General features: G+C 38.6%; 1 protein-coding gene across 1 annotated transcript in view; it reads left to right on the top strand.

Annotated features, from left to right (window-relative positions):
• The window catches only part of shtn3 (shootin 3), a 35,653-nt gene that overhangs the window by 18,633 nt on the left and 4,952 nt on the right, over positions 1 to 12,068 (top strand). The window contains exons 5-13 of the mRNA XM_034884292.1: positions 667 to 764; positions 1,689 to 1,770; positions 3,399 to 3,493; positions 4,959 to 5,105; positions 5,838 to 5,991; positions 7,336 to 7,510; positions 8,345 to 8,415; positions 10,088 to 10,188; positions 11,614 to 11,628. Coding sequence (XP_034740183.1) covers positions 667 to 764; positions 1,689 to 1,770; positions 3,399 to 3,493; positions 4,959 to 5,105; positions 5,838 to 5,991; positions 7,336 to 7,510; positions 8,345 to 8,415; positions 10,088 to 10,188; positions 11,614 to 11,628 — 938 coding nt within the window. The remainder of the gene's footprint in view (positions 1 to 666; positions 765 to 1,688; positions 1,771 to 3,398; positions 3,494 to 4,958; positions 5,106 to 5,837; positions 5,992 to 7,335; positions 7,511 to 8,344; positions 8,416 to 10,087; positions 10,189 to 11,613; positions 11,629 to 12,068) is intronic.

The raw sequence follows: 12,068 nt of genomic DNA, 5'->3' as shown, positions 1-12,068 counted from the left end.
AAATCCCAAAGCAGGGGGAATGAGAGGGAGAAATCCCAAAGCAGGGGAAATGAGAGGGAGAAATCCCAAAGCAGGGGAAATGAGCAGGTGGAATGAGAGGGGGAAATCCCAAAGCAGGGGGAATGAGAGGGGAAAATCCCAGAGCAGGGGGAATGAGAGGGGGACACATAGAAAAAGATTTTTTATTTTTAAAGCAACAACTATCACTGTGAATGTAGCCTTAGTCTGTTAACATTTAACTAGAGATTCCTGTTTCCTTCCTGATCTTGCGTACTCAATACCGAGTACCGATCTGATACCAGTATGTTATAAAATACACATTTTTATTATTTTTTAACAGCTTTATACCAACATCCCTGCATGGATGCGATATGATCGCTGTTATTGTTGATAAACTCTTTTTGACACGTGAATAAATACAAACAGTGAAAGCCATCAACTTTCTTTTATTATCCAGTTTGACAGTCAGTCATAATGGAAAAGAGCATAAATAAACTACTTCAAAGTAGATTTTCTTCTGGGCTAAATTACATGGAATCGGATTGGGGCAAAAACTTTGACACCTACTGATACCAGCATTTTAGGCGGTATCAGAACATTTCTACATTTAAGAAATAAACTTAACCACACACAGTACTTCTGGACTTTTCATCTGTGTTGTGTCAGATCTGGGGGAGATGGTGAACACCTTACTGGAGGAGAAGAAGAATTTCGTGTGTCAGATTCATGAACAGCAGAGGCGGATAGAAGAGCTGACTGCACAGGTGAGGAAGGATAATCATACAGAAAGTAGATCCGACCAGGCAATTTGATTGGTCAGCTACACATTTAGAACGTGCTCAAATCAGCATAACAACACGCCATAAAAAATATATCTTCGTGATATGGTGAAGTGTCATGACAGTGTCATGTGTTCACGTCACTCTTATGTCGATACCTTCAGATAAATTGTTACTGAAATTCCTTTTAGCAGATATGTTAGTTCTAAAACGATTGAGCTAGCTGAGGAATTATGTGTTTTTACGAGCCGTATTTATTTAGTTTGGGAAATCCCACAAACTACAAAGCTAACAGGTGACCTAGCTTAGCCTACTACTAAACCAGGAACCACAGTAAACTCGCCAACATATTTTTGTAAAGTGATTCATCAGATTAAATATTACATTTTTTTACTTAAACATTTTTTTTCAGCAGATATCTTAGTTATGAAATGATTAAGCCAACAAATATATGTGTGGTATTTATACAGTTTAGGGAATTCCAGCGATCTCTACAAAGCTAACATTAGCTTCATTAGGCTAGGTGACTGAACAGGGAGGGACTAGAAGTCGTCTCTGTTGCTTTTAACAGTATGAATACAGTATGATTATCACTTTTATTTTGTTGGCAACTGTTATTATTGGCACTCCAGTGATGCTAACAAGGCTTGCCGCCAGCGCTTCGCTAGTCTTGCCGCTTTACTGTTGTGGTAACATTGATGTAAATCACACCTTTCCACGTATCGTGGCTTTGAGTACCAATCAGTATCAACCTGCTGCTCTGCATGTTCTTTCTGCTCAGAGTTCTTGTTTTTATGTCAGAAAATACCTCAGCTTCTAGTCTGTGACAGATACCAGGAAAAACGAACATTTCTTTGAATGTTGTAGATCTTGACTTCTATTTGCTGAATTCTCTTTCACTCTTCGCAGTCAGAGAAAGATCAGGCCGAGATGAAGGAGCTTCGTGAAACTAACGAGAAACAAAGTAAAACCATCAAGAGATTTAACAGAGGTGAGTCACAACACGGCAGAAACTTTTGGGAAGTGTTCACACGCTGAATGAGGATAGTGTCACTCCCCAATGTAAGTCGAGTACAGATATGAGTCGAGCCTTTCAGATTTAAATGGTTTAGGAAATTTGTGAAATCCATCAAATAATAATCTTTTCTCATTACAAACAATAACAGAAGATGGAAATCATTACAAAAACGTGTTAGCTACTGTATCTATGATTGTTTGATTGCTAACGTTAGCTCTAAACGCCATTCAAGTGATAGCCTTTGTTGTGTTTGATTGCTAGCTTTTAGCTAAGCTAACAGTCATTTCAACAACGTTTTAGCTATCTAGGGTTGTTTAATTGCTAACGTTAGATCAAAACGCCATTCCAGTGACAGCCTTTGTTGCGTTTGATTGCTAGCTTTTAGCTAAGCTAACAGTCATTTCAACAACGTTTTAGCTATCTAGGGTTGTTTCATTGCTAACGTTAGATCAAAACGCCATTCCAGTGACAGCCTTTGTTGCGTTTGATTGCTAGCTTGTAGCTAAGCTAGCGGTCATTTCGAAAAACGTTTTAGCTATCTATGGTATAGTTTCATTGCTAACGTTAGCACAAAACGCAATTCAACTGACAACTTTGTTGTGTTTGATGCTAACTTTTAGCCAGGAGTGAACCAACTTTATTAAGTAGGTCTATTTTTATTGTAATGACATTACAGAAGTCTTTCGTTAGCATCTTGCAGGCTACTTGTCACAAAGTGACGCATGCGCGTCTCACATCTTCACTCAACTTATATCGGGGAGTGACAGATAGAAATGCTCAGACCAACATCACAACAAGTTGTGTTGATGATTCAAAACAAACATGAACTATGAAACATACAATCTTCTTTAAGTTTAGCATGTTGTGTTAGCAGGGGCTTTTTTTTTTTTTAGAGTGGATTTTGTTATTTTGGGTACCACCGAAGGACTATAACTAAAAGACTTTTCTCAGATCAGATGACTGTAGATGGACTTCTTTAGCAAGGATTTGTCTTTAAGTTTCTTGAAGGGTATCTGTGTATTGTCTGCAATAGCTTTTCCAAAGTTTCAGACACACATATGGTGATAATAACGGTCCTAAATAAGGAATAATAATGTAATAAGGTAGCAAAACTACCACAAAGGGACACAAACGGACACTTAGTGAATACAGAGACCCAAAACAGCCTCAAAGAAAACATAAATGCCCAAAAAGAGACACACATGACTACAAAGAGATGCCAAACCCCACAACAAGACAAAATTCAAATTTTTCTAAGAAAGGATGCCTAAAACCACTGCAAGATAGACGCACCTAGATTAGATTAGATTAAATTATACTGTTTTAAATCCCACAGCGGGGAAATTCCCTTATTACAGCAGCATGTTCTACAATAAAAGCAAAACAAACAAACACAAGTAAACACGCAAACAAACAGACAATGAGCAGAAGGTATGGCTGAATGTAAATAAGTAAATGTAAATAAACCTAAGTCTTCCACAAAGCCAGGGAAAACACTGAATAACGGTTAAGTCAAATATATCAATGTACATGAAAAAATGCTGCTAATAATCATAATGTCTTAGTTCAGCCTGATGTAGTCTGTCTCTCTGCCTCTGCAGTCTCCGTGATGGCGGCGCAGGAGTACGACGGGATGAAGGAGCAGCTCGACTTGGAGCAGAGCCTGAGAGTCAAAGCTGAGACGTATGCACACGAGGTAAAGAAACGATCCAAATACAAATAAATAGACATAAATAGGCAACGTAGAGTAATTCTGCACATTGTAATCAAAACAATACACATACAAATGTATGCTACTACAGGTTATGTTTATTAAATATTGCCCAAAATATGTCGGTAGAAATCGGTAGTATCGGCGCTAGCTAACGTCAACGTTAGTTAGCCGCTAGCTAACGCTAACTAGAAGGGTTTGTCGTGACTTTGCCTGGAACGCTACCAGGTCGTGAGTCGTGACTTATGGGCTAAAATTGTGTCTGGAACGCAGCAGTAGGCAACGGTTGTCGCGACATAATGTTCATTGTAAATGTAGGATTAGCGCTACAAGCACCGTTGGCCAAATAAAGGTCACATTCCCAAGACCAAAAGGCGGAAAAAAACCCAATTTGGAAATGTTTTTGTAGCGCGCTGATTCAAACAGACTGAACAGACTGAGACTAGTAACTGATCACAAGTTTAAAAGGTTGTTAGCTAGCACGTTAGCAAACAGTTGCACATCAAGCAGACACAGCTACATTCATTCATTAACTTTTATATTTAAAAAAACTTCCCTCTATCTGAGAAAAACAACTTATAATGGAAGTAAACATATTTATGTATGTATGTATATAGAGCTATATATGTGTATGTATGTGTATGTATATGTACAGTATATATAGACATAAATACTGTATACACACAATTATATATATATATACAGTATTTAATGTATGTATGTACAATATGTCTGTGTGTGTGTATGTGTGTGTGTGTGTGTGTATATATATATATATATATATATATATATATATATATATATACTGTATATGTATATATATATATATGTGTGTCTGTGTATATGTTCCTTTTCTAAACTTAACTAAGTACATTGTGTGCCTAAACCTCATCAAGGTGCAACCGTTATGTTCTCCAGCGTGATACGGACAGACAACGCTCTTGTGTCTAATTTCCTGCAACCGCTAGGGGCGCCAGTCTATGTGCAGTGGCATTAGCAATTAGGAACAACCAACCTATTTCGTCGTATTGTCTGGAGGACTTGTTGTGATTTCCACATCATGCATAATCTACGTTTTCCTTAGTTCTGAAACTATTTTGCAACTTTGACTCTCAGCAGTCCTCCATTCTGATGAATTTAAAAAGCTGTGAAGTGATGCTGCTGCTGTGATGAACGCTGACCTGCAGTGTTGTGTTGCTAATGGATGTGTGTGTTAATAACCTAAAGAAATCTGGTGTTTACTGACCTGAAAAGTGAAAAAGAGCCTGCAGGAGTGAAACAGATTGATGGGAAAAAGACTGGTAAAATCGTTCCCTTCCTGTCCTTCTGTCCTACTCCCTTGTTTTCTATTGGCCTTCTTCTTCTGCTCTTCCTGTTCTTCTTCTGCTCTTCCTGTCCTCCCTCCCTGCCTCTGTCTCTTTCTATCCTCCTCCTCTTCCTCCTCCTGCAGATGCTGGTGAAACAGAAGGAGGCCAACAGGCAGAGTATGCTGCTGCTGCAGAGCGCTGAGCCCAGCGTTCAGCTTCTGAAAGCTCTGGAGGACGTCGCCTCCGTCACCAAAACGCTGGAGGAGGAGCGTCTGCAGCATCAGCAGAAAGTTAGTTTACAGCAACGACGTTTCATTTCTTAGATTGCTCCGTTGCTGCTAGTGCTGGAACATCTGCACGCCGCAAAAGAGAACGGCACATTGAATATTACATGAAGTTGACTGTCGACACAATACATTAACTTGAGCTATTTACATGAGCTGGATGCATGGTTAAACCTCATTACATTGTGGGATTAATGAAGTATAAATGATTTAGTTTATTATTATAGCACCTACCAGTGTATCTCTGTGTATACTTATATACAATACACACCAATCTGTCCCAAAACGTCCCAGTTAGAGAGGACATGTCGTAACACATTCTTTGTAAATCTTTGCAATCATTCCCTGAAAGAACCAAGCAAGGCTGCTTTGTTGCACAATCCAAATTGTCTCAAAAACTTGCTTTTTTTAAGGTAATATTAATGATTTTTTTAAGCAAAGTTAGTAGTTTTTGGTCGACAAACTGAATGTCTAAAGTAAGTTTCTTAAGCTGCTAAATAAAGGATCTTAAAGCCAAGAGCAGCCAAAGATGCAGCATTTGATCCTTGGTTGATTAAATCCACTTTACGGTGGGCTGCGATTTAAATAAGTACAAAAAAATTTTGTTTGTCTCTGCTACAAGATGGGTAGACATGTCTACAAAGATTCGTAATTGTGTCTGTGTGTGTGTGCGTGTGTGTGTGCGTGTGTGTGTGTGTGTGCGTGTGTGTGTGTGTGTGTGTGTGCGTGTGTGTGTAGGTGGCGAGCCTCGAGGCCCAGCTGGAGCAGAGCTGTGTGAAGCAGCAGCTGGAGGCGCTGCAGAGGCAGCTGGAGCTGCTGGAGGAGGCCAAGAAGGAGGTGGAGGGACGAGTGGAGCAGGCAGAGAAGAAGAACGAGGATTTGGAGAACAGAGGTGGAGACGCACACACGCACACACACAGACACACACACACACACACACAATATTGATGATTGAGAATCTTCATAGACACTTCCTTCCTGAGGCACCTGCTGTTTTTATTTGAACCCTGAGACAGCAGTAAAGGATGTTTTTGTCAAACACATGCACACACATGCACACACGCACACACGCACACACACACACACACACACACACACACACACACACACACAACAGAGCACTTAAGGAGCTAAAAAGCAGTGTGTTGTGGCTTTTGTTAATTTACTTCTTTCTTTTTTTTAATTCCACATGAAATGCATTTCAAAAACAACAAAACAAACAAATCAGGCCTAACCATCAATTAAGATGTATTGTAAGATGTAATGTAAGAGAAATATAGAAAGAAAGAAAGAAAGAAATCCAAAGAAATCAATAAATCAATAAAAACTAACAAAAATAATGAGGAGCTTGAACGGCAACAACTTTTGATTTAACTCAACTCATCATCTCTCAGAGTAATCAGAGTGATTTAAGGTTTTATTGTAAACTAAAAGAAGACAATAAAACAATATATAAAAAAGAATGTTATAAATAAAACCTCAGTACCCATTTTTTTAAATTTTTAATATCAGGAAATTGGCTTTCTTTCAACAATATTGCCTAAAAATAACATGGATGCCATACAATATTCTTCAGGTAAAATGAATGATTACTTTCATTGAATTTTGGTTGTTGTTGTTGTTGTTGTTTGGTTGTTATTGAATTGTATGGCATTTTTATTTTACAAAAGTGACCAAAACTTCGGAAAAAATGACACAAAAAGAGCCAATAAGCACTAAAGAAAAAAAAAAGAAATTAATGTTTTTGTATAATGTCATGACATTCAAAAAAAATATATCTATATATATATATCTATATCTATAGATATATATATATATATTTTTTTTAACTGTCATGACATTTAAAAATTAAAATATATATATATATATATATATATATATATATATTTTAAATGTCATGACATTATACAAAAACAATTAATTGGTAATTTGTTTTTCTATTGGCTATGAATTAGCCAATACATTTGTGTAGAAAAAAACTGCAAAAACATTGGAAAAAGCGCAAGAAGATGATGGTTAATGGGAAGACAACACAAGGGTCTTAACTTTTTAAGTCTTAAATTTGACTTGCGAAAACCCTGATAAGATAAAATATAATAATAATTGAAAATGCAACACTGTTTTAATCTTGGACTAAGGTTTGAAGGAAGATAAAAGTGAGATATCATGACACAGCAGTTCCTAAATCATCTGCAGTTTAACTAACGGCCTCCATTGTCTTCCATCCTCTCCACAGTCCGAGAGCTGCAGGAGAGCCAGGATAAGGTCTCAGTGGGTCCCAGCACGGAGCCCCCTCCCCCCGAACCCGGGGTCGCCCCGCCCCCCGCCCCTCCCCCGCAGCCCCCACCTCCCCCTCCTCCTCCCCCTCCACCCCCGCCCCCCCCTCCCCCCTCGAGATGCAACCCCCTCAGGTGAGGACAGGAAACCCACGTGTTGTGTGATTGGTGCACCTCGGTTACCAGGGGAACAGACGCTGAAGCTGAGTCAGTGTGCAGGGATCACACCCTCTGTGTCTGAAACCCTCTATTTACTGCACACTGCACTATATTTACTGTCTACTTTTATTTTTAGCGTCTGAAACACAACAACAACAGCACGTCTCTGCTTCCTCCCGCTGTAAAAATGGGAAGTCCATATTTCCCCGAATTTGGCCGCTGCTATTTGCATTTATTTAACAATTGTAGAGCTCAACAGTGTGGTTCTGGGAGTAAAAACCCACTGATTTATTCCATAAGGAGGCTGATTATCAGCCGTAATGCCTAAACCACCAAATCACCTAGGTAGACTCACCACGAGCAACGAGATTGGAAAACGAAGGTTTCTGTTCCTGTAAAAGTTGAAAGTCTTAATGAAATTAACCTTGTTTTTAACCCTCATGTTGTCTTCCTTGTTTTGGGACTAAAGGAAGTCGAAATACAATCGAAAAATGTTGGAAAAAGCAGCAAAATAAAAAAAATAAAAAAACATTGACATAAGGGGAAAAACGTCAAAGGGAAGACAACACAAGGGTTAAGAAAAACCTGTTTTATTTGCAATCTAATGGATAAAAAACTACACCACCCACAATCCTAAGCGTAACAGCGACGTCCCTGATAGGTCCAGCTTGCTGTTACTATGAAAATGATTACTGTACCCGCGAAACGGCGAATGGCGAGAATGTATTTTGTGTGTGTGACGAACATTTCACAGTATTCCTAAAGAGTGTGCGACTTGACTCTGGGTTCTTGTGTCTCTTCCTCTCTCAGCTCTCTGATCGCCATCATGAGGAAGTCCTCCAAAGGCTCCAAAGCCCCAGTGAAGACCGAGCAGCCGCCAGGTGAGTCTCTGTGCACCTTTCAGGTGTTCTCACACATACAGTGGGGAAAATAAGTATTTGAGCACCCTGCTATTTTGCAAGTTGTCCCACTTAGAAATCATGGTAGGGTGTGAAATTGTCATCGTAGGTGCATGTCCACAAACGAAGGCTACTGTACCAAATATTAACATTGATTTTCTCAGGTGTTCCAATACTTATTTGCAGCTGTATCATGAGAGTAAATACTTAAAAAATCTTACATTGTGATTTCTGGATTTTTTTTTTTAGGATTTTTTTTTTATTATGTCTGTGAGAGACATAATCTTAAAAAAAAATTAGCTGCAAATAAGTATTTGAACACCTGAGAAAATCAGTGTTAATATCCGGTACAGTAGCCTTTGTTTGTTTGTTTGTTTGTTTGTTTGTTTTGATTGTAGGGGGTGGACGGGTGTCTTTATGCAGCTAACGACCTCAGACAGGTGTTTATCTAATTTAGGATAATAAATACAGTGGAGGGGGACGTTTTGAAGGCAGACTAACAGTTCTTTGAGGGTCAGAATTCAAGCTGATAGACAGGTGTTCAAATACTTATTTGCAGCTGCATCATACAAATAAATAGTTAAAAAATCATACGTTGTGATTTCTGGATTTATTTTTAGATTATGTATGGGCCACGTGCCCTTAAAAAAAAAAAAACATAGTCAAAAAAAATTTGCATTTCAGTTGCATAGAAAACAGACAGCGGTAGGAAGTAGGATATCTTTCTTTTAGCCTAGGCCTAAACTTGAATTAGTATCAACGTTACCTGAAGATAGCACACAAGTCCACACAGCACTTGCATCACTAGGTTTTGGATTTTTTTAATAACAAATCTGTCCATTTTAGTCTCATTCTGATAACCTAATGCACTGAATAGTGGGGGGATGGAGGTGGGTAACTAGATAGATAGAGAGATGGATAGATAGATAGATGGATATATAGATATATTGATCCCAAAAAAATGGGAAATTACACTGTTACAGCAGCAAAATCAGTTGTACAACACAGAATATAAATAGGAATGAAAAACTAGGATACATGCATGCAATATAGATGAAATATACATGAGATAATAACAATAGAAATACAATATAAGAACAAATACTCAAATATAAACAGAATGGGAATATAAAAATGTGCACTAAAGGGGCGTTTTTATCTGAGAGACGCTGTGATTGGTGGATAGGATATGGAGCAGGGGACTGACAGCAAGAGAACCAATCACATGACAGACGTTCCACTTAGCACTAATTCCAATGGTTCATTTTAAATGAGTGCACTTTAATCATAAGTCTCAGTATTTTCAGTATCGGCGCCCATGTTCTCACATGTAGGACAGCAATGAGCAACGAGGATACAAACTTGTACCATGGAATAAGTCCATTCGGATGAATTTTCTTGAAATTAAAATACTTAAATACCTACATGGGAGTGTCATTTTTATGGGAGTGTCAATAAATCCAGCTGGGACGTAAAGATGCATTGTGAAGCATCGGTTTAAAATCGGTAGTCTGACATCACCTAAACCTAGGATGTGGCATCTATTTAAAGATGTTATTCCCTGTAAACATGGTAAACATCGAGCTTCCTCTCTCTCTCTCTCTCTCTCTCTCTCTCTCTCTCTCTCTCTCTCTCTCTCTCTCTCTCTCTCCAGCTGGCGAGGGCGACGACGTGAAGGCGAAGGCCGTGAACGAGATGATGGAGAGGATCAAACATGGCGTCGTCCTGCGGCCCGTCAAGAGTCAGGACAGCAAGGTGAGGAGGACGATGCATGCAGACCGAGAGGTTTAACTCATCTGGGTTGTATAGTTAGCTGTTTTCTGATCATTTAACAATGAATAAAGGACGCTTCTTCATCCCTGAATCATCATCATCATCATCATCATCATCATCATGAGACTCTGAGACTCCACCATTTTGCTCTAAGTGCAACCTGCACAATTGGTTTATCTACACAGTTTTGTATTCTCAACTTATTTATATTCAAATATTGGTTCTTATATTGTATTTCTATTGTTATTATCTCATGTATATTTCATGTATATTGCATGTATGTATCCTAGTATTTCATTTATATTTATATTCTGTGCTGTGTGACTGATTTTGCTGCTGTAATACGGTAATTTCCCATTTTATTGGGATCAATATCTATCTAATCTATCTCTCTATCTCTATCTATTCTATCTCTCTATCTCTATCTATCTATCCATCTATCTCTCTCTCTATCTATCTCTCTATCTATTCTATCTCTCTATCTCTCTATCTATTCTATCTCTCTATCTCTATCTATCTATTCTATCTCTCTATCTCTATCTATCTATCTATCTATCTCTCTATCTATTCTATCTCTCTATCTATGTCTCTATCTATTCTATCTCTATCTATTCTATCTATCCATCTATTCTATCTCTCTATCTCTATATATTCTATCTATCTCTTACTATTCTATCTCTCTATCTCTATCTATCTCTCTATCTATTCTATCTCTCTATCCATCTATTCTATCTCTCTATCTCTATCTATCTATCCATCTATCTATCTATCTCTCTGGATGGATGTATTAGTTGTTTGTTATCTAAAATATCAGAAAATGGCCCAAACTGTGGAGCAGTATTTTCCCTTCATGACGTCCTCAAATGTCTCGTTTTGGGTCTAAAATAAAAAAACAATAAATGGATTATCAAAATAGTTGGCCATTAATTTAATAATTGACAACTAATTGATTAATCTTTGCAGCTCAGGCGAAAATACTCAAATTCCAGCCAAACCGTGTTTGGTTCGACATAAACGAAGCTCTCATTATTTTGGCCCTGCATCCAACAAAAAATAAAGAGGTCAAGGGTCAAAGTTCACAGCTGCCTGACAGAAGGGGTGAATATTCCTGTGTCTGTAGAATAATAATAAAACAATAATCTATCTTCACTTCTAGACACGTCAAAGCAGGTGAGACGGTACTAGGTAACCTACACACAGGTTTACAGGAAAACGTGTGTGTGTGTGTGTGTGTGTGTGTGTGTGTGTGTGTGTGTGTGTGTGCCAGGAATACCTCCATTTTGTAATTCTTCTCCTCTTTTCACTCGTTCCTGGTGCTTCAGCGTACTGTCTGTAGGCTGAATCCACTCTGACTGATTGCTCTCTTCTCTCCCCCCCCCCCCATGTGTCTCCTTTGTGCTGCCACAGAGAGTAGCAGTAAAAGTGAGTATATTGATGTTTGCATCAATCACTGTTGTTCCCTGGGGGGGGCGGGGGGGCGTTTCCCTTCTTCTGACCCCCACACACACTTAGCAAACCCTTTTCAGTTGAGTGACAGCAAAGGTTCTCTAAATTACAAGAACACACTCATATTAGGCTCATTTTCAGGTTCACAGTTGTACCAGATTAGGTTTATGTGGTTTAATAAAAATAAAAAAACACCATACATTATATCTGTTGTACAACAAATAGATGGTGTTTTTTGCTGCAGCTCCTCTTTTCACCCTGTGTGTTGAGCTCTCTGTTTTAGCTACAGAGTGAGACATCACACTTCTGTTCTATCTTTGTTGGGAGTCAAACATGCGCGGTACCTAGGTAAGGACTACTAGCCAGTCAGAAGCAGAGTATGAGGGCCCTGACAGTACCTAGGTAAGGACTACTAG

The sequence above is a fragment of the Etheostoma cragini genome, chromosome 10 (genome assembly GCF_013103735.1).
Source record: "Etheostoma cragini isolate CJK2018 chromosome 10, CSU_Ecrag_1.0, whole genome shotgun sequence".
Taxonomy (NCBI): Eukaryota; Metazoa; Chordata; class Actinopteri; order Perciformes; family Percidae; genus Etheostoma; species Etheostoma cragini.
Note: the sequence above shows the minus strand (reverse complement) of the source record. Positions and strands in the feature narration are given on the sequence as shown.